Source organism: Hylobates moloch, unplaced genomic scaffold (genome assembly GCF_009828535.3).
Source record: "Hylobates moloch isolate HMO894 unplaced genomic scaffold, HMol_V3 SCAFFOLD_2, whole genome shotgun sequence".
Taxonomy (NCBI): Eukaryota; Metazoa; Chordata; class Mammalia; order Primates; family Hylobatidae; genus Hylobates; species Hylobates moloch.
In genome coordinates this window covers 140,384,287-140,408,088 of record NW_026652277.1, presented here as the reverse complement: position 1 = coordinate 140,408,088, position 23,802 = coordinate 140,384,287, and the positions used below count along the sequence as shown (strand labels likewise).

General features: G+C 36.9%; 1 protein-coding gene across 10 annotated transcripts in view; it reads right to left on the bottom strand.

Moving 5' to 3' along the window:
* The window catches only part of PKIB (cAMP-dependent protein kinase inhibitor beta), a 230,635-nt gene that overhangs the window by 46,691 nt on the left and 160,142 nt on the right, over positions 1–23,802 (bottom strand). For 5 of the 10 annotated variants that reach the window (XM_032158023.2, XM_032158034.2, XM_032158042.2 and 2 more), the window contains one exon: positions 5,235–5,301. The exons of 1 other annotated variant lie outside the window; for it this stretch is intronic. Coding sequence is in view for 4 of the 9 variants with exons in the window: in XM_058435535.1 (XP_058291518.1) it covers positions 5,235–5,301; positions 16,454–16,461 (75 nt within the window). In the remaining 5 variants the exon portion in view is untranslated. Of the gene's footprint in view, positions 1–5,234; positions 5,302–16,453; positions 16,501–23,802 lie in introns of those variants that run through there. 4 more of the 10 variants (XM_058435535.1, XM_032157999.2, XM_032158009.2 and 1 more) reach the window with 2 other exon arrangements.

The window sequence follows — 23,802 nt, the reverse complement described above, 5'->3', positions numbered from 1 at the left end:
CCCGCCTCGGCCTCCCAAAGTGCTGGGATTACAAGCGTGAGCCACCGCGCCCGGCCTGTCTAATCATATTTCTATATGGCAATCCATACTTTTTTGAACCTAAGCGTAAAAATGAAAAATTGCCCCTGTATTTTGGGGTCTTCATTCTGAAGGCTCCTGTGTATTCATGTTAAATAAATTTGTATGCCTTTTCTCCAATTACTCAGCCTTTGTGAATTGATTTTTCAGCAAACCTTCTATAGAAAGTAGAGTTTATGTGTTCTATTTAACAATCCATAAAGTCCAAAGTTATTTGTGTTCTACAATTGACCTATTTTTACAGAATTATATGTGTCAAAGGAAAAAAGAAAGCAGAGTGCTATAATAGAAGGTACATGTGGTTTGGTTTAGAATCTGTTCTGAACTTTTGGCTCCTCTCCCTATTATCTAAGGGACCTTAAACAAGGCACTTAAGCTCTGGAAGCCTCACCTTCCACCTCTTTGGAGTTCACAGAAGAATACCTCTCACAACTGAGATGATGAAGTGTGACAATGTACGTGATTCTCTCAGCATGTGGAAAGCCAGTTAATATTGAAGAGCCCCAGGACAAATCAGCTGATCTCATCACCTTGGCTTAGAAATATCACCTTCCTTTTCAAACCTGTTCCTCCTCCTGGATTTTCCTGCAAGTGAATACCACTGTACATCCACTCCAGAAACCCAGGAGGCATCCTTTTCCCTCACCCTCCATGATCAAGTCACATAAACTCTAGTCTCTAAATAGGTTTTAAATCTGTGGATGGACTGCTTTTCTCATCCTCTTTCACTACCCAAGATCACCAGCCTCTCTAGCTTAGATGATCCTCTTCGCTGAGTTTCCTGCCTCAGTTTTTGCACTCTCATCCATACTTGACAACAGCCCAGCAAATCTTACCATCTCAGCTCTTCGGCCATCCCCTTACAACCGGAAAAGCTCACCCAATTTCTTAACATGACCTGTAACACACTTCACAAAATACACTCTGCTTACTTCCCAGGCTTCTCTCTTGCTGCTCCTCTGCTCCCCTCCGGTCCAGCAGTTGAAAGAAACTACCCTTCATTCCGGACTTACAACTCTCAGACATACTCCCTTTCACCTCCAAACACAGGTCACTGCACATTTGTGCTTCCTCCTGGCTGAAATGCTCTTCCTCCAAGGCTTCTCTTCACTTGGGCTACAACTACTCAAAACTGAAGTTTTGGCAGAGATAACACCTTGTTTGGGATGCACTTTTTTTTCACTTGATGGTATCCCAAGTATGTAGGATTGCCTGTAGCCACAGGAGTCTGACTGGATCGCCAAGAGTCACACAAGTTGGAGGCATTGGTGTGAGAAGACACGGGCCTCCCGCCACGTGTTGCAATGTCCCTCTTCCTTCATCATGCTGACACCAGGCTTATTTATCTGCATTGCATTTGCTCTCTTTATTAAGACTTAGATACATTATTTTCATGTGGTTTCAAAATGTTGTACGTTTATATTGTGGGTTATGGTTTTGCACCTCAAACAGATCAATGTCACCTCCTCTCCAAAGACTTCTTTGACTCTCCTAGTAAGTGGAAGTCAGGCTTCTGTGCTCCTGTGGCACTTGCAAACATTCCTGCAGCAATTTTCATACTTATCTCATTTCTCATGATGTTGTGAATGCTTTTGAAACTAGTACTATACTGGATTCATTTTACATCTCTAGTACCCAGGACTGCTCTTTGGACAGAGAAGCACTGAGTATTTGTTGAACTTAATTGCACTCCAGAGCTGAAAAATGTCCAAATTAGGGCAAGTAAAGACGTGCCACAAAAAAGCAAAACAAAACAAAACAGAAAGATGCAAGTATTAAAAAAAAGAAACAAACTAAGATAATGGCTCTGCCTTCTGGAGATACAGAATTTAAGAAAAGGCCTGGCTCTGGCTAACACAAAGATCAAGAAGGCAATAGAGAAAATGGTGCAACTATAGGAATAGAAGTCCTGTCCAGGTGAGTACGAGCAATCCCTCAGTGGCCCTCCTGCCTCTTTTCATTCAGGACAGAGAACTGGAGTTGGAAAGGAAGATGCTCTCACTTTCATAGAGCTGGACAGTTAAGAGCACTTTCTATGCCTATGCTGGAAGCCTGAAGTCAGCACTAGAAAAGCTGGTTTTGCTCATGCCTGTAATCCCAGCACTTTGGGAGGCCGAGGCAGGCAGATCACGAGGTCAGGAAATCGAGACCACCCTGGCTAACACGGTGAAGCCCCGTCTCTACAAAAAATTAGCCAGGCATGGTGGCGGGTGCCTGTAGTCCCAGCTACTAGGGAGGCTGAGGCAGGAGAATGGCGAGACCCCAGGAGGCAGAGCTTGCAGTGAGCCAAGATCTCGCCACTGCACTCCAGCCTGGGCGACAGAGCAAGACTCCATTTCAAAATAAAAAAGAAAGAAGGAAGGAAGGAAGGAAGGAAGGAAGGAAGGAAGGAAGGAAGGAAGGAAAGCTGGTTTCACAAGTAGCATAGGTTCCTAAAATGGCAGAATTAGAGTCATTCAATTGTGATAGAAATGAAACTAAGCTTGGGGCAAGAATCCAACTGTTAGTCCTGGTCTTCTCCAGGGGCCTTGGAGCAAATCTCTGAGTTTAATTCGCTCCTCTGCAAAATAAGGGATTTGAACTAGATGATTTCCAACAGTCTTTTCTGGTTCAGGAAATCTGAAATTTATGGGCTTGACATATGGATTTACTTAAAGCAGCTACATAGCCAAGGGTGAGAAGACAGTCAATCTCAATGTATGCACTGCAGACAATCCAAACTCATCCTTTTCATTCTTGATCTGCACTAGCAGAAGCACACAAGCCTGACTACATCCCCTCCTCCATATATGGTAAGCAGCATAGACTTAACCTTCTTCAACCAAAAGTTAGCGATGCAGTGAGGCTGTAAAGCAGGAATTTTCAAAGTAGTATAATCAATGAGGCAGGTTTTTTTTAAAAAAAAAAAACAAAACAAGTTCCAAGGCCTTGCTTCAGCCCTGCTGCTAAATCAGGAGCTCCAAGATAGAGCCCTAGAAATGTGTATTTTTTACAAAGCTCCCCTTCGATTTTGATTTGGGGATCATTTTTAAAGGAAAATTTGTATTTCTCAAAGATTAACTTATGAATTACTTTCATAAGAGTTATCTAAGATACTTGTTAATAGTTGGAAGTGTGGCCAAGAATCTGCATTATAGCAATTCTTCCAGTGACTTTATAAATACCAATATCATCCATAACATAGCATATATATGCTTGCAAATGAAATCTTTACAAGGACAAAACCTCAAGATCTATAAAACAATGTAGTAAAGACAGGAAAGCATGGGTACAGTATAGGTTAATGTCATTGTTAATATTTATATTGTATTTTTCATTTCCTTTAAGCTCAAAGACAATCTTGTGATATCAGAATTGTTACCCTCATTTTACTGACAAACTGAAGTGTTAGGAAGTTCAGGCAACTTACCCAGAATCACAAGATTAATAAATGTATGCAATGAAACTGAAAACTAATGCCACAAAGCTATGAAACAGCCTATATTGCTTCAAAATGTGTAATTAAACATTTAATACACCTTTTCATTAAACAATTGCTGAGGTCTTATCTGATGAAGCAAGATAGAAATATATCTCACTTCCCGTTGGTCAGTTTTATTAGCTACTACACAAATGTTAATGTCATATAATAATAATAGTTAACCAAGATAAAGTGACTGTTAACTACTAAGCAGCAATGTTTCAATGATATCCTGGAATCATAAAATGATCTAGGGTAGTCATCATTTTAGTCAACAACCCTAAAACACAAATATTTATAGTTGAGAACCCCAGAATTATGCTGTCCAAGGTCTCATACAGCTAGTGAAGAGCCCACTCAGCTCCAGACTTCAGTTGCATGACTTGACTTTACTAATCTTCTTTACACTTGGGCCATGGGCTGGGTACCAATCCACGGCCTGTTAGGAAGTGGGCCACACAGCGGGAGGTGAGCAACAGGTGAGCAAGCAAAGCTTCATCTGTATTTACAGCCACTTCACATCACTCATATTACCACTTGAGCTCTGCCTCCTGTCAGATCAGTGGCAGCATTAGATTCTCATAGGAGCATGAGCCCTATTGTGAACTGTGTATGCTAGGGATCTAGGCTGTATGCTCCTTATGAGAATCTAATGCCTGATGATCTGTCACTGTTTCCCATCACCCCAGAGAGGACCATCTAGTTGCAGCAAAACAAGCTCAGGGCTCCCATTGATTCTACATTGTGATGAATTGTATAATTATTTCATTATATATTACAATGTAATAATAATATAAATAAAGTGTGCAATAAATATAATGTGATTGAATCATCTCAAAACCACCCCTATCCCCTCCAACCCCAAGTCCGTGGAAAAATTGTCTTCCATGAAACCAGTCCCTGGTGCCAAAAATGGTCGGGGACTGCTGCTTTACACCATCAACTCTGTGTTCTTAAATTCAATATGCTGATTATTTGCTTTAGTGCTGTAATAAAACTTCATTAGACATGATTTTTTTTCAGGGAATAAAACATAATTTTTTTTCACTTACAGGTTCTTCTAAATTTATCTAATAAAATATTTGTTTGTGAAAATGTGTGCTTGTCTTGAACTCTGGTAAATTAAAATAGAAAAAATCTCCTAGATTCCTCATTCTTGAGTTGATCAGTTTTGGGTATAGGACAATAACAGGCCTTTCAGAACTATGATGAAACTGCATGGACCTTAGTATTATGAGACCTAGTTTTGATTTTTTAAAAAAATTCACCAAAAGTGGTCATAGAATAGCCATATTAACTTTTAACAGAATACTATTTCTTCCCTTTCCTGTGGACCTCTTTTTTTCTTCCTTCTCATTGATGTGACAAACTCTCTAAAATATGTAGACATACATGTATTTTCACAAAAGGAAAAAAGATAATGAAAAAGACATCATCAAAGAGAAATGTCCAAAGAATAAACCAAATATTTATGAGCTATGGATAGACTTGGTGAAGGTTTTCTAATTGAGGCTTTGGTTTATTTATTTTGTTGTTTGAGGAGTGGTAGATTTTTGCATATGTATTACTCTCATTCAAATTTTGCATGCCACTTCAGACTAAATATCCATTTCCTGTCAAGTGTTTTACGGTAGCAACCATTTCTTTCACAAAATCAATATATAATTTCCTAAATAAAGAAGAAAAGGATACTTACAAATCTCTGATTAAAATATGTTGTTATTTCTGAGACAGGTTTAAAAAATTCTGATAAACTTTCTTTCCTGCAAATTAAAAAAAAAAAAAAAAACTATGAAGAACCAGAAAAGGTGGCAATTCAGTTAATCAAATTTTAATTACTTTTGGCTTTTTAAAATATTTAGTTAAAACTGGTAAACATCACGACTTGCCTGACTTTCTTGGGAAAAGCCGAACCTCTAATTCAAACATAAAATTTTCTATTAAAAGTCAAAAGGACCTTATTTCAAATAACAGTTATTAATTCCCAAGATTATCAGCTACAAAATCCAGTGGATGATTGCTGCATGGATGCTGTTAAGGATCGTTGTCAGGTTGAGAAATCATCATGTAAAAACAACTGATCATTACAGGAAATATTTGTAGCTACATAAAAATGATTGTAGGACAATATTTGGCATGATACCACCTTTGGAAGTTTGTAGAAACACATCAGACTTTGAGAATATAATTGTAGAGAATCTTCTGCACCCTCCATAAGTATTATAAGGCATTGTACCAATATTCCCAGTACCCACATAAGGATCATGTCAAAGGAATTGAACCATCTTGCTCTTGGAAATCAAAGTAAACTACCTATATGTAATTCCTATTCACAGAATGGGCCTTATATTTCAGGACTTAGCATCTGGCATAAGAAGGGTGAAAAATAATGGGAGTATGAACCATCGGTATGCACATTAGCCACTCATAGCAATAAGGCACTTTGCAAATTCCCTTCACCACACTCTCACTGCCTTAGTTCAGCCTACCACTCACTCTTCCTGGACTGTGGCAACAACGTCCTAATGATTTTCTTGTATGCATTCTTGCTTCCTGCAAATCCATTCTTTACACAGGTGTCAGGTAGAATTATTTCAAAGTAAATATAGTCATGATCATTCTACAATTAACCCTTATTAGTCTGCCTATCACCTACAATATCAAGTCCAAATCCCTTCACATGGTGCCCTCCAAGAACTAGCACCACTCCACTTTTCCTTCCTTTTCACCCATGCCCAATCTGCGCCAATCCTAAAGCTCCACAGTCACACTCCACCAGTAGAATCCTGTGCTTTATTTCTGTCACCCCTGTGGTTGAGTTTCTTTGCCCTCCATCTCTTCCCCATCCCCTTGCTAGTATATCCTCTTCATCTATTCTGGGTCAACTTGGGCAACCCTTTCCAGAGCCTTCTATGCCTTCCTTAGTCTAGGCAGGTTCCTTCCTATGTGCTCTAAAACACTCTGGTATATATCTGTCTTTGTGCTTATCACAGGCATTACACATTTCGGTTTAGTGCCTGCCTTCCTGCTGCAAACACATTTTTTTAAGCCTTTTGAGGGCATGGACTATGACTCATTTGTCTTGTCCCCAGCACAGTGTTTCACAGATGGTAGGAGGAGTGCAATAAATACCTGTTGAATGTCAAGGTGCATTAGGTGTTTTTCAGACTTGGAGCTGCCTGAATGCATATTTTATCACCTTGGAAGAATTTTAAAATTAAAAGCAGACATCATTTTAACCTTGTTCTCATACTCAGTTTCTCAAATGATCTTTGCTCTTCCTCTCACTCTTTGTCTGGGACTTTTTCCTTCAATGAGTCCTGTATGTCCAGACCAAATAAAAGGAACTGAGAAGAGGACGTGAGAAATAAATGAAGAAATGATGATACAGTAAGTAGCAAAAAGATAAAAATTTGTAAACTTCAAAACTTATATAATGTAATGTAAATATACACCCCTAAAAGACATGATTAAGAAAAAAAAATTTTGTAGTCTTAATATTTTCAACCATTTGGACACAGCTCTTGGCAAAGATCTAGTAGAAACTATAAATAGGAATCTAAAGACTGTTAGATAAAAGTAAACATTGCTATTTGCATTTTAAAAATGCATGTTTAAAATATCTCTATAATTTTATAACCTTTCCATGATTAATTTTTTTTATTTTGCAGAAATCCACCTATCCCTGTCTATTGCAACACAACCAAAATAAAAAAAAGAGTGAAATAGTTGTTTTTCCCTCTCCACTTCTTTCCAGTTTATTTTACATACAAATATACCTATGTGGTGGACTTTGAAAATATTTCATCCACATTTTTTATTACTAATGTACATAAAAATTCAGATTTAATGAAGATATGCTTAACACAAAAATACTAAAGGTTAAGAGACTGTGAGAGTCTCTACTCATCCTTTAAAGTATCAGTTATCAGATATTTTACTAATGAAAGTGCAGTAATTCTTGGGAAGATTTCAACAACAGTAGCATGCCCCTAACAAATACAAAAATAATTTTTGTGTGTACATATCTCCTATATATGAATATTTATACTATAAATTATAAGTATTACTATCCTAATAGTCTAATATAACTTATTTGCTACATTAGTATTATATATGTTAAATACATTAACAGACATTAAAAATAAAATATAAATAGATATAATTAGATGTTCTAATATGTTTTTCATGATCTTCAGTATACGATGCAGAATTTGCATGATGTTTCTACCACAAAAGGTCTGATTCTTTCTTCATTCTTTCTCCTGAAACTACAACTAAATCAAGAGAAAACTTGGTGATATACATGGAAGCTAAGACATACCAACAGCCAAAAAGCCAGTGGACTCATCAAGGTGTATTGATACCCTTTATAAAGGGAGCAGATCAAAGTATGGGTGAATCAGCAGAAATTTATCACAGTAGAAACGCATGCACATTCAGAATTAGCAGAGATCTTGAATGTCATTTAGTTCAATCATTTTCAAACTATTATTTTTAGATGAGGAATATTTTCTTTTTAAATGAACCCCTTAGCAGAAGGCCTACATTCAAGATGGATACAAGCAGAACTACTCTGGGTACCTCGGGCTTCAAGGTCTGATGCTCTACTCACTCCCTTCCCTACTCTTCTCCTCCTCAGGGAAAACTAGAGATGAGGCTACCAGGCTGGAGATGGAACAAGAGCAACCTTTTCAAGAAAGATATAATAACGTAGCTAAAAATATTAATCTTGGTGCTTGTCCATCCTTTTTTTTGATGGACAATCAGTACTTGCTTGCAGGAACTGATTTCTCTGCATGTCCCAAGCTGACCTCAGTTGTAAATATAAATACTTAAACCATTAACTAACAGGATTTAAGGTAATTTTTGATACTAGGGTTTGGTAAAACAATAAATACTTATTTTTTCTTCCAAATATAGATTTTCTAACTTGAGTTTTAATTACTCAAGCAGCCAGCCATGTTAACATGCAAATAACATGCATAAAGGAGAAGAATCTATCAGGTCTGAAGCACAAAATTTCAGGGGGTGCCCAAAAGCTCAGAAATCAAGATAAATAACATGTAAATGCCATATATTTTAAAAATAGAAATTTATGCAAAGATCTATGATGAACAAAATATCAAAGTTTTAAGTACAGATATAATCCTGAACTTGTGTAACTTAGCCTCATGTATCTCACCTGGTTCAGTGACTTCTCTGAAAAATGAATTGTAAATATAAAAATCATGTCAGGTTAGTTACATTATGTAAACTTCTGCCTCAAAACACCAAGGACTGTAGAAGGAGAAGGAAATGTAGTTTGGAGGACGAAGTCCAGTCAAAGGCATGTTCCGGTAAAGGCTTTTACACTTCAGTGTGTAAGACTGGGGATCAGGTGAGGTTGCTTGGGAACAAATAAGCATCTGGACAACTGTAACACATGAGATAAGACCTAACCTATGCTTTCATTTGAACTATTTTACAATGTCAGTGAGCTACTAAATCTAGTTATAGCTACTTCAGTAAGTTTTTTTTTTTTTTTTTTTTTGAGACAGAGTCTTTCTCTGTCACCAGGCTGGAGTGCAGTGGCGCAATTTTGGCTCACTGCAACCTCGGCCTCCTGGGTTCAAGCCATTCTCCTGCCTCAGCCTCCCGAGTAGCTGGGATTGCAGGTGCCCACCACCACACCCAGCTAACTTTTGTGTTTTTAGTAGAGACAGTGTTTCACCATGTTGGCCAGGATGGTCTCGATCTCCTGACCTCGTGATCCGCCCGCCTCGGCCTCCCAAAGTGCTGGGACTACAGGAGTGAGCCACTGTGCCCGGCCCCTTCAATAAGTATTCTTTTAAATTTTTGTTTTGTTTTTAAAAGCAAGGCATGGTTCTAAAATACATAAAAACCTGAAAGTTAAAATGTATCCAGTGAACATCATCTGACTATGTGAAGCAAATTAACCACTTCAACTGTAAGACCTAGTTTTAAAAGTCTACTCTTAAGAGGATGCATTTAACCTCTCAAGCATTACAGTGGTGAACACAATCATCACAGAGATGAATCATGGTGACATTAAAAATGATGTGAATTCATGAGGATGTTTTCTGTCCACCAACTCAAACGAACTAGCTTAAGAGAATGAATGACTCTGTCTGACACATAGTAAGTACTCAACATACATATACTAAATGAACAAATTAATGAAATAATAAAAGTTGAAAGATGGCTGGCAACAGGTATACTAGGACCAGATTATAAAGAATATTGAAACAGAGACTTCATTCTGTGGGCCATTGAGCAAAGGTTTGATGAGGTTTAACAACAACAACAACAACAACAAAAACATGTGATTCCTTATAAGAAAGAATTGGTGATGGGTGGATTGGTAGTGAGCAAATAGCAAATCCAGCAAAAGTTTTTAGAAATATCCTTGGCAATGGGCAATAAGGACCCACCAAAGGGTGAGGACTATAAAACTGGAGGAAGACGAGTGTAGGGAATACTGCTGGCTGGCTGCTATTTGCTCCTCTTCCCCTTTCTATAGAAATAGAAAGTTTAGCTGGGTACATAGCCACAGATAGTATTACCAAGACTTCCATGCTGCTAGGTCATGCAACTGGATTTCTCCATTAACTATGGCTAGGTGCAGAAGTGATATATTCCACTTCCAGGTTACATACTGAAAGAGAAGGGATTGTGGTCTCTCCTTCCTCTTTTGCCCTTTCTGAAAACTGGACTGCATCTGTTGTTGCAAGTCATGCTTCATGAGGTGGACAAACACAATACCTTGGAGATGACAAAGCAACTAGATAGAAGGGGCCTGCATCCTTAACCTGGTTAAGCCACTATACCAGCCCTATGGCACCTGCCTGGATTACACATAAGATAGAACTAAACTTACATTGTGTTTCATCCACTGTTATTTTTGGATTTTGCAATAACTGCCAAACTGATGTCCGAAACTAATATATATGGACATAAAAAGCATTTACAAAATGGAAAAATCCATGGAATGTGGTGATAGGCTACACTGAATGAGGGAGAATGATGAACTCAAAAAATTCCAAGGTTTTATGCCCAGGGAACTAGGACAATAGTGGAACCACCAACAAAATAACAGGTGAGAGGGAGATGGGTGGAGTTCAGATGGTGGAAAATAGCCAAGGCGGGAGCTGAAAGTATGGGCCTGGAACTCAGATAAAAGGAAAAATTTGAAAATAGAAATGTCAGCAATTTTGTATAGTATATACAGATGAAAATGTGAAAATTAATAGAATCTAAGACTAAGATCAGAGAATGCCAAAAGCTAAATGATGGGGTATTCTCACAGAAGGCAGAAGAGAGCAGCAGTAATCAGCAAAGGTTAAAAAAAAAAAGGATGTTATTATCCTACATAGGAAAGGGTTAATGATTAAAATCATGGAATAATAGAATTAACCTTGATTCAAGCTGACAAACAAATTTAAAGGGAATCTAATGTGGGCTAAATATCTTAAATCCATTTAAAGCTCCCAAGAAAAACTAAAGCAATTATTTCTTGAAATAGAAAGGCATTAATTACAGTTCTGAACAAGCCAGATCTCAAGAATTTCTTTAGTTTAAATTTCCAGAATTCCAAGAGAAAAAAAAAAACACCCAACAGGTACCTATGTCATTCTGTCCTTTTTAAATTCTCATAGTAGAGGAAGAAAAGAGGTGACAAGAATGAAAGGAAAATGAGGCATAAGTGCCTTGCTACTCACACATTCTTTCTAGGAGGCTGATTGTTTTTGTTTTGTTTTTTAAATAGGGATGGGGTCTCACTATATTTTCCAGGCTGGTCTCAAACTCTTGGCCTTAAGCAATCCTCCCACCTTGGTCTCCCAAAGTTTTGGGATAACAGGAGTGAGCCAACGCACCCAGCCAGGGGCTGATGTCTGTAAGCAGAAATGGCAAATTGAAACAAATCCTCCTCCTCAATTTTTATTGTTTCATTGGAAGATATAGTGATTTAAATTTCACATTAAGCTTTGAAGTTAATAAAGTTGGCAACATAGAAACCAACTGTTACATATAAGAAGAAAGAGTTTGGGAATCTGTATCACTTGTGAGATGTGCTAATATTCCTGGAAGGTCATCAGCATTCCAGAACATTCGGGCAACATTATACTAGGCCCTCCAACAGTTCTTCTTCCTCACCTGGCCTGGTTGATCCAACCAGGAGGACATTTTTTAGGGAGAAGTCAGACCGAAGATTTCTGTTTTGTATTCCATTGTCCACTTCATATTGACAAAACACACGATTTAACTTTTTCTTTGAAGATTGTTTTCTCTCTAGCTTTAGTCTGCAGAATGTGTAGTATAGCTGCTTAAGGGACATCAGGAAAGATTCCATTTTTCTTTACCAGCACATTTTCATAAAAGTCGATCACACTAATTCACTTTGTATGAGAAATTGATATCCCTCTCTTTTCCTTTGAAGAGAAAGCAGTTAGGAATCTCCTTTTTCTCCTCATATAGTGACTGCATTATCCACAGTCTTTCCAATTGTTTGGAAGACAGTTTTCATTGTTGTTTTTAGTGTTATCCTTGAATCCTATATACAGTATTCTTTTAAATTCTTAATACTGGCACACATTTTGGGATTCTAAACCCTGTCATTTTTTTACTTAATGACCAGACAATACTTTTCACTTCTCCAAGTAGATCAGAGTGTGAAAACCTGCTCTAAAATGACCTTTCCTTTACATATGGTTGCAGAATACCTGAACAAAGGTTGCTGTACACCAAGAAATTAGCTTGAGGGGAAAGAAACCTTTTTTTCTTATTTTGAGTTGGAGTAAGAGAAGAGTGTGTATATGTTAAGTGGAAGCAGGGTAGAGGGTGGGGGTTGCATTTCATGACACAGCATTCGACACGCAAAATTGCCATTGCTTCACTCCTAACTGTCTGTATATCTTTTCAGGTGTGGCCTGTGTGGTTCTAGAATTCTTGGCATTGAAATATAACCTGAAAGCCACTCAGATCAACCTGGAAAGAGCTTCTCTTTACTTTTTTACCATGTGCCACATAAAAATCACAGCACCGAAACAGCAGATTCACATTTTTTTTTGTAAACTATTCAGTGCTTCTTAATGTTTGCTTGCAAAGCCTCAATAAAAGAAGTAACTTTTAATTTTTTTTAGTAACTATTAAGCTTCTTAGCTTATATTACCTTCTTACCGCTATTATAATCCTCAAACACCAACAAAAAAGTTCATAAGCTTTACGTTATCTTTCATATCACTTACAACTTTTATTTTTATTTTTATTTTTATTTTTTTTGTGACAGAGTCTTGCTTTGTCCCCCAGGCTGGAGGGCAGTGGCATCATCTCGGCTCACTGCAAGCTCCGCCTCCCAGGTTCACGCCATCCTCCTGCCTCAGCCTCCCGAGTAGCTGGGACTACAGGCGTCCGCCACCAAGCCCGGCTAATTTTTCGTATTTTTGGTAGTGACGGGGTTTCACCGTGTTAGGCAGGATGGTCTCGATCTCCTCGGCCTCCCAAAGTGCTGGGATTACAGGCGTGAGCCACCGCGCCTGGCCGACTTACAACATTTTAATAGGTATATCTGAGGTTAAAGAGGAAATTGTTAGGCATCACAGTTAATTTTGATGTTAATTATAAAATAAATTGAAAAAAGTTAAGTCTAACCCCAGTATTGTTACATACATAGACGCATATTTCCATCCGGCATCTATAAACATTTGTGCTCACAGAAGAAAGCCAATGAAAACTATGTTAAATATAAAAAGGAACATACCAACTCACTGGGAGGAAAGGGAGCAAACAATTGTGGAGTGTCCATGACTTTCCAGATGCTTTAAACATTCTCTCACTGAATCCTCTCAAAAGCCGTCAGAAAAAAAATATTAGTACCATTGGATGCCTAGGGAAGCGTGAGGTTATAATTGAACTAGTGCCAAGCAAGGTCAAGTCATGAATCCAGGTGTGCCTGCCATACTGACTTAATACTAGTAGTAGTGGTTGACTAAGTCGATTCACAGGAGCAACAAAAAGAAATATACTTTTCAGACTTTGTCTGAAAGTAAAGTTGATGAATTCTACTTTAGAGGTCACTTTTGATATATCCCATATTTTTTCAAAATGGTTTCTATAAGATACCCTCTTAGCATTATAGATTAATACCAGATGTTCAACCCCTACCTTGATAAGATCAGTAACCTGCTCAAAGGAGTCTGTTCTGTTTCAAAAAGCACACACAAATGCACCCATGAGGGCAGCTCAAGACTACTAAGAGATGTGTTGTCATATTGCGTATCCACCAGAAAGTGACTTGATAGACTCCTAGAGACACAGAGGGGAAAGGTGGAAGAGAAGTACAAAAACAAAACAAAACAAAACAAAACAAAACAAAAAAACTAGCACATATCCCCAGTTTTAAAAAACGTTTTTGAAGTAGACATTATATTTTTGTGCCCTTTTGAGTCAGTCAAGATACTGCTATTAAAGGGGCATGATTTTGGTTAGCTAAATGACCCCTTACAAAGCAATAAGCCCTTTGAACTTTAGTTTCTTCTTCTGCATAGGTAACCTGTTGGAAATTTAAGGGCTTTTGCAAGGTTAACCTGCTTGAATCTGGCTGAGAGGCAGTGTCGATGGTGAGCGCACTGGGCAAAGGAAGTCAGATGGTCATAAAGGTTTGGTCATGGGTGGCTAAGGCTGGAAAAGACTAACATTAAAGACAGTATAATGCTACGCACATGAGCTTTGGAGACAGACTGGCTCTAGAACATAATAGCTATACGACTTGGGCAAACTCGGCTCACATTTCCTTATTTGTACTGTGGAAATAAAACTTCCACCTCACAGGATGTTATGAAGATTAAATGAGACAATGTCTGAAAAGTACTTAGTGTAATTCCTAACACACAGTAAGTGCTTAATAAACAGAAGTTGCTATTACGACTATTCTTTGAACCGAAGGAAAAACTGTGCTTTAGAATGTTAAATGACTAGCACAAGGTCACAAGCCATTCCTTTACTGAGGTGTCAGGTTAAGGGGTGGAGGATAAACTCAGCTTCATCAAAAACCAAATTACCTCTAAATAACCAATTATATGCATAGGACCAGAAAATATCTATGAAAATTTCAAATGCATTTTCAGTTTTTTTCATTAAAAACTGACTTTACAACCAACTTTCTTTTTTCCTTTCCCTGACGTCTGTTTCCTTTCAAAACTAACACTGTGTGAATTCCTGTGTGATTTTGATCTCATTATTTTTTGAGCTGAAGGTCTCTCTCCCGAGTCTACATTGTCCTAACATTGTCATTGCTATTTCATTCTCCTATATCCTAGAAAAAGCACATACAGCAGATAAATGCATTAGAAGGATCTTATTCAGAGGAATATTTCTTTGCTAACTATTTAACATGCTGCAGATTTAGATGTTTTTATCTAAAGAAGATGCAGATTGTTAGTTTTGAATTTTAGACTAAGAAAATAATTTGAAATAAAATTTTGCAATAAATCCATTTTAAAGGGCCCTTTGAAGAGTGACTCTTAAGCATTATCTGCAAGACAATCTCTCAAAATAAACTGGCCAAATTAAGGTTTCGTATTTTGCTCAACAATAGACAAAGGTTGAAAGGTTCACTTCCGGTTTTCCTACTTATCTTTACTAAGCAATGCAGACTAACCTTATTTCTTTTTGTCATTGCTGTCATTTTGAAACTTTTTTTAACCCAGGTATATGAGTCAACAAGAACAAAAACAAGCTTAATTTTTCTAATTCATGATCTTTCTAGAACTGGAGAAGCATTTATAGAAGTTCACTGTATTAGGCTGTACAGACTATGTACTTCATGGCTGCCATTCACTCTAGTCCAAGGAAGACTAATAGCTAAATGTAAACATTGTTGATGTCACTAAAGTCCAAATTTGAATTTAAAAATGTATTGATATTCTTTTTACAAAGGTTTATTTTTCCCTAAAGGGGTGTTTACTAGGCATACTAAATTCTAAACATCACAATTATATATTACATATTTGCCTTTAGAAGATGAATTATTTAGATATGCTTCACTTTAAGGCATTACATTAAATTAAATTTAAAGGCAAGAAGGCAATAAACAAAACAAAAATAAACAACAACAAAAAAAACTTGTCGAAAATATATTTAATGTCAGACCAGGAACAGTGGCTCATATCCGTAATCCCAGCACTTGGGAGGCCGAGGTAGGAGGATTGCTTGAGCCCATCCTGCAACATAGTGAGACTTTACCTCTACAAAAAATAGAAAAATTATCTGGACATGGTGGCACACACCTGCAGTCCCAGCTACACTCGGAGGATGAAGCAGAAGGATTGCTTGAGCCCAGGAGTTTGAGGTTACAGTGAGCTATGATCGCGCATCACTGCACTCCAGCCTGGTGATAGAGAAAAACCCGTCTCTAAAATAAATAAATAAATAAATTTAATATTTACATTAAGTGTCAAAATTATCTCCTTCCTTTAATCTGAGAATGACTACAAGTCTCATATTTAGGCCAATGACAGTCATAATTAGCTGAATTTATACTTCCTATAAGAGTACGTTGTCCATGTCAGGATTTGTCTGGCTCAGAGAAAAATGGCAGCTGCAGTGCTGAGTCACTAAAACCAAATCTCAGTGAAGCAGCTGCTGCTGAAAGCTGGGCTTCAAACATCAATCAATCTCTGACTGTTGCAGCTAGTCTGTGGATTTTGTCAGTTGTTGGTACTTTCACCACATTGCAGTATTACTGTTGTCATATCATACTGCACTTGTTGACATAACATCATCTTGTAGAGACCTTCAATATGAGAATATCCACATCCTCATGAATATGTAAATAAATTTTTTGAAAGAAGTGGTGCAAAGAACATATGTTCTAAATGCTAAAACACTAATTTTTAGTAGAATGATTCCACCCACCTCCACATTTCTCTGAGGCATTGGTCTGAAACAATCACACTTCAGCCCTAAAACGAATACAGATATGGTGTTATGGGTCGCATCGTTTCCCCCGAAAATATATTAAAGTCCTAACCCCCAGTACATGTGAATGTGATCTTATTTGGAAATAAGGTCTTGGCAAATGTAACCAAGTTAATATGAGGTCACACTGGAGTAGGGTAGGCCCTTGATCCAATACGACTGGTGTCCTTATAAAAGGAGGGAAGACAATGTAAAGACAGACACACGGAGAATGTCCTGTGAAGAGATAGGAGGGACACATCTACCAGCTGAGGGATACCTGGAGCTACCAGAACTGAAAGAGGCAAGAAGGATCCTCCCCTCTAGACATCAGAGGGAGCATGGCCCTGGCAACGTTTTGAGCTTAGGCTTCTGGCCTCCAGAACTACGAGCAAATAAATTTCCTTTGCTTTAAGCCACCCAGTTTGTGGTACTTTCTTGTGGCAGCCATTTTGGGACATCCACCTGGGGATGATGGTAGACTCTTAGCAGCTCCTGGAGGGCACAGGTATAAACTATGTTAATCCAGGAAACATAGTAATTTAACAGACTATTCTTTCAGGTTACATTTTCTCAGATTCATCTTTTTAAAATTAGAGCATCCCTAAATGTGTAGCCAATTCCTAAGATAAGCAAAACCAGGATCAGACTAATAGATCTTAGATTAAAGAATACATTAAAATGGTTTGAAATGAACCAGGTATTCTAGAATAGCTTGTGTTTCTAGTGCTTTTAGGTGTCATCTCATGATCTGTGGGTATTAACAGATATCAAGCTATCACCACAATTACCCATGCCCAGAAGTTTCAACACACTGAAAAGAACAGAGATATAACAGAATCACCAGAGTCCAATTCCCATGAAGTTTTTCAAGGCAAAGGAAATGAAGAAGAAATAATACAATCAGGATAAGGGAAACAACAGAAATAGACCTAAGGAATTGAGCCACTAAACTAAACCTACATAATTTATTGCTCAAGCCTCTCTCTTGGAAGGCAAACAGCAGCTAGAATCAGACACCCCTGAGTCTTGCTAGCTCTGCTACTGATTAGCTCTGTGTCTTTGGACAAGTTATATGCCCTCTCTAAACTTCAGTTTACTCATTGGTAAAGTGACAGTAATAATTTTACCAACCTCATAAGGAAAGCTTTCAGTAGTTGTTAGAAATGTTATTACTAAATTCAATGCTAGCTTAAGTTGCCACCTCACTCATGGAACAGATATTACTCCATGCCTCAGCTTTATGTTTTTAAATCAGAAAGAGGCCGAGCACGGTGACTGATGCCTGTAATCCCAGCACTTTGGGAGGCCAAAGCAAGTGGATCGCCTGAGATCAGGAGTTCGAGACCAGCCTGTCCAACATGGGGAAACCCTGTCTCTACTAAAAATATAAAAAACATGGCTGGGCACGGTGGTGCATGCCTGTAATCTCAGCTACTCGGGAGGCTGAGGCAGAAGAATTGCTTGAACCCGGGAGGCGGAGGTTGCAGTGAGCCAAGATTGTGCCATTGCACTCCTGCCTGGACAACAAGAACGAAACTCCAAAAAAAAAAAAAAAAAAAGAGACGAGGAAAGAAGAGAGAAGGAAGGAAAGAAAGAAAGAGAGAGAGAGAGAGACAGACCTTGGTTTAGGCAATCATTTCTTAGATATGACACCAAAGCACAAGTGACAAAAAAAATGATAAATTGAACTTCATCAAAATAAAAAGCCTTTGTGCACCAAATGACACCATCAAAAGTGAAAGACTACCTACAGAATTGGAAAAAACCACTTGCCAATCATACGTCTGATAAGAGACTTGTACATTAAGTATATATAGACCTACAACTAAATAATAAAAAGATAAATAACCCAATTTAGTATATGGGCAGTACACATGAATAGACATTTCTACAAAGAAGGTATGTAAATGGCCAATAAGCACATTAAATGATACAGAGCATCATTATCCCCTATTAGGGAACTGCAAGTTAAAACCATGTTGAAATACCACTTTACACTCACTATGATGACTACAATAAAAAAAGACAATGACAAGTGTTGAGAAGGATATAAAGAAATGGAAGGCTTCATTCATTGCTGGCTGGAATGTAAAATGGTGCAGTCTCTTTGGAAAATAGCTTAGCATTTCCTCAAACTGTTAAACCTAGGGTTACCGTATGATCCAGCCATTCCACTCCTAGATATATAACCAAGAGTAATGAAAGTATATGTCCACAAAGAACTTCTGCAGGAATATTCATAGCGATGTTATTCATAATAGCCAAAAAGTGGAAAAAACACAAATGTCCATCATCACTGATAATGTATAAATAAAATGTAGTATATTCTTACAATGTAATATTACTTGACAATAAAAAGGAATGAAGGACTGATACATGCCACAACATTGATGATCCTGGAAAACATTATGCTAAATGAGAGGAACCACATGTGGTATGATTCAATTTATATAAAATGTCCAAAATATGCAAATTTACAAAACAAGAAAAATTTGAGGTAGCCTAAGGATGGTGAGGGAGTCCCTAGGCTTTGGGGGAAATAGGGAGTCACAGCTAATGTTTATAGGGTTTCTCTTTGGGGTGATGAAAATGACGTAAAATGGATTGTGGTGACACGACAGTGCGTGAATATACTAGAAACTATTTAAATGGGTGGCTTTTATGGTAGCAAATTGTGTCTAATAAAGTTTTTTTTAAGTTAAATAAATTGACTCAGAGGACGTTAGTGCTAAGTGTGAATCTCTGAGAGAGGATTATGGTGTGTGATATGCCAATCATCTTTATCCATACAATTTATTCTTGTAGCATTTTGATGAACACATTGATTACAGATCCCAAATTGAGCTTATTTTATTTTTTCAAATGTAGAACTAGGATGCCAGCTTGTTACATTTAACAAATCATGTATATTTTCTACCTTTTGATTATTCTTCTAAAACACTAAAAAAGTCTAAGTATAAATATTTAATCTATAAATGTAAGTGTCTTATACATAAAAGGTTTATTAAATGGGTGGGTCTTGAAATGAATGGTAATATTTATTGCAGAAATATATCAATCAGTGGGTTTTCTCTCTCATTTACAATCCTGTTGCAAGTATGTTTTCTTGAAGAAATCACACATTTCCACATGGGAACATTTTCCTTTGGTTGCTTAATAATAAAGATGATCATTTTAGCTTAATCCTTTAGGCTATAGAATTGCAAAGGTGGGGGGAACTGCCTCCTTGTATTCTAATCAAGAATTTGTACTTAATGAAACAGAAACTTTTTAGTGTAAGTAGCCATGTGCTTATTTAATTCCAAGATATCCATGCGCTGTAACCTTTCCAGTGATTACAATTGTAAACATATACTAAGCCCTCTCAGCCCTGAGGTCCAAGCATGGAGAACATGACTGTATCTGTGGTTTAGTCTGTAAGAGAACAACATATTCCAAGGCTACAGCATGATCAGGTTAGAAGGGACCTTAGAGGAGAATATGTTTAACTCTTTCATCTCAGTCCTCTAGTTCCACAGCTGAAATCCTACATGCCTTGATCTCCGAGTTGCTGAGATGAAAAGTGAAAGTGTAATTAGGTCTCTGGAGATTCAACCTAGTGTTTCTTCCAACATATTATCTTGTCTTTCAAAGCAAAGGGCAACATGGGCTTCTTTTTTTTTTTTTTTTTTTTTTGAGACGGAGTCTCGCTCTGTCGCCCAGGCTGGAGTGCAGTGGCGCAATCTCGGCTCACTGCAAGCTCCGCCTCCCGGGTTGACGCCATTCTCCTGCCTCAGCCTCTCCGAGTAGCTGGGACTACAGGCGCCCGCCACCACGTCCGGCTAATTTTTTGTATTTTTAGTAGAGATGGGCTTTCACCGTGGTCTCGATCTCCTAACCTCGTGATCCGCCCGCCTCGGCCTCCCAAAGTGCTGGGATTACAAGCGTGAGCCACCGCGCCCGGCCTGGGCTTCTTTACTCTTGACCATATTGTCCACAACAGTGGAAGTGCATATGAGTATGAGAAACCCACCTTAATTGGCGGGGGCTTTTCTCATGTATGTCAGAATCCACCAGGCTCTGCTGTGTTCAGAAAACACCTGCAAATGATTCAGTGCTTAGCCTTCTCATTTATCCAGAAATTTGTTTGACATTTCCAACTCATTTGTAAAGTAAAACTAAAGTAGATAATTAATTTTCATGCTCTTTCAGAATATTTTAATATCATGCTGCATTGGATAAATGTTTCCATTTTTATTTTTATTTAATGTAGCTCTTTCTATTGTGCACTGTCATTCTCTGTGTCTTTTCACATAAAAGTTCCTTGTTTTTTTTCCATTTTTTTCTTTTAATTGTGTTCTCTAAATATAGCATGAGCAGGAACCCCTCAGCGAATAGATTTTCAATTACTTCACTTCTGCATTTACAGATTCTCCTCTCGCTACTTCATTAAATCAATGCTAGTGATACACCTAGGCAACTTTACCGAAAAATAGCTCAAGACTGAGAGTTATTAAATTATAGTTTTAACCTGCACTTGTACCCCTGAAATTAAAATAATAGTTAAAAATAAAAATAAATACTAGTTAAGAAGATGTCTTTCCTTTCAAACAGTGGAACTCTCACCATGTTTCACTCTTGCTGTTTCACTGTTTGAAAGGAAAATCACATTCCTTTCACTAAGTTAAGTTTACTCAGTGCTTTGTGGGGAAAACAATCGAGTACCTATAACTAGATCATATAAGAACCAAATGGTCTTGCAAAATGATTTCATATTCAGTTTGATTTATCCATAGATCGATTATGCACAATGTCTTTAAAAGCACAATTAAATTTTGCATAATCTCTGAGGGAAACAGCACAGTAAGGAATGAATCTTTCAGATGTCAACAATTTTGAAAATATCTTTCTAAAGAGTATCCACATATACATAGAACTCTATATGTAGACATTTAAAAATACATTCAACTTTATTTTATATGTATATAAAGCCTCATTAACTTGCTAAGTCAATTACAGACTAAATAAAATTCTAATGAGAGCTAGAGATCTTTAAACTTTGTCAGGAAAAAAGTTATTTTAAAGTGTTTAGAAGCATTCATTTCCATGTAAATAATATGCAAATAGAAATGTCTATTCATTTTAAAAGTTCATATGACTTCTATTTGGTAAAGTGTAGTTTTCTTTCCTTATGAAAAGTTGTTTTGATTAATAATAGTATATAATTCAAGCTTACTGTTTAATATTATTTTAAAAATGGGTGTTCCATTAGGCTGTGATTCTTTTTTGTTCAACCCTATATTCCCAGTATCTAGAGGAGTGCCTGGCAGATGGTAAGTAGGTACTCAATAAAAATTTGTCAAATGAATGCTTAACAAATGAATAAATGCTACTGTTAACATAAACATTTAACATTACCAAGATCCCTTATCTTCAGTGATTCCTGGTTCAGATTTAAGGTAAGAGGATGTTGCAGCCAGTAGTGGTCCTGAGATAGGTCTGCTTTTGCTAACAAGCAAGGCTTTCCCCTGGCCTTAATTCAGAAAGACCTCTGCCCAGAGAGGGTCCCCACTAATAAGGAAAAATCAAGCTTGAACTCCAAGTTTATGTTAAACTTCCACAGTGATCTATGCATCATATCATTATGAAAACAACAATTTCAAGCTTGAAAATAGAAAAAATAAGAGTATAAATGAATGAAGGCAATTAGCGAAATGTTAAATATCAAGAAATTGGATTTATTAACATCTCAAAGGACAGTATTTAAATTATAATCTTAAAGCACTCAGCAAACTAAGCCAATACATTTCCTAATCTGTGGTAGAGTAAGATGTAGCCAAAAGTTGTATCATTACTTTTATGAATTTGTAAATCAAATCTGATTCATCACTTAGTAAAAATCATTTAATTATTGTAATTATACAGTAACTAATTTGGTGATCATGTGTGCCTGATGTTGTCAAGGAATAATATACATGACTTGGCCCAAACTAGTTCTGCAAATATAAGTTATGTCTAATACTTTCTATTAATTATTCCAGAAGCAGCACAAAACCAAGCCATTACAAAAATATTTTAGACTCCTATAAGATTAAAAGTATATAATATTTTAAATTATTTTTAATTAATAAGCTAAGGTTTCAGGAAGCTTTTTCTTTGAATTTGCATAAAAGATTAGTAAATTTAATTTTAGTGTATATCTTAATCAACATGATATAAAGAGCTTAATCCAGTGATTCAGGACAACAGCAGAAAATTAGAATTTGTGAGTTTATCTTTAAGGCTAGCATACACACCACACATATCTGATATATGACAAAACCCTTATCTTTAGTTATGTCCCTTAATGGCTCAAGAAAGAGCTGCATGATTCCTGTATCTGTGAAGCTGGACTGAAAGAACTTTTATTGGTTTTATGAGTATATTGAGATGTGGCTGAAAGCCAGTGTTTAAATTGGATTGCTTCCATATCTTTCAAAGATTAGAAACATACAGCTGAAAAAAGAGCAATAAATATCAACAGAGTTTTCTGAAAATATCAATGTAAGAAAGATCCAAGCAATTCCTGCTAAACCATGATGAAAACAGAAGTAGCATTGCAGATATGCCCAAAACTAGAGACAATCCCAATACTTTGGCAATCATTCAATCATAAACTCCCCTCAGTATCAAATTCTACATATTTCACTAAAAATGAAAGCCAAGTTAGCTCCAAAATATCATCTACATCTATCATTGACATCAATAAAAAACAATTAATGACACTAACATAATTGTGATATTAGGTTGGGATAAATAGCTGAATTTTGGGGGTAGGTGATCACTAACATCTATTGCAAGCCAACTGAATAACCACTTTGAAAAAATGTGCACATTTCTAAGCATTTTAGTGATGTTCATGTGAGCCCCTAATGAATATGTAGCCATGGGTAGCAATTTTAGACTCAAGTCCTATTGGATAAAGGGAAACACCAACAGCAACCGGTTGAAAGCTTTGATCATCATTCATTTGTTTAACAAATGTTTATTGAACAACTGGAAGATAGTTGGGGTAAAAAAGCCATAAGACAAAATAAGAAGTAGCTATGTGAGATGATAGATATGTTAATCTACTTCACTATTTTAACTATTTTACTATCTGTATATATTCCATAACATCATGTTATAAACCTCAAATATACACAATAAAATTTATTTTAAAAGAAGACTAAAAGAGAATATATAACATATATAAGTAATCAAATATATAAGTTACAATTTACAATTCTGAAAGGGAAAAATAAGTCGTTAGATAATAATGAGAACTTAAGGAGTATTTAAATTAG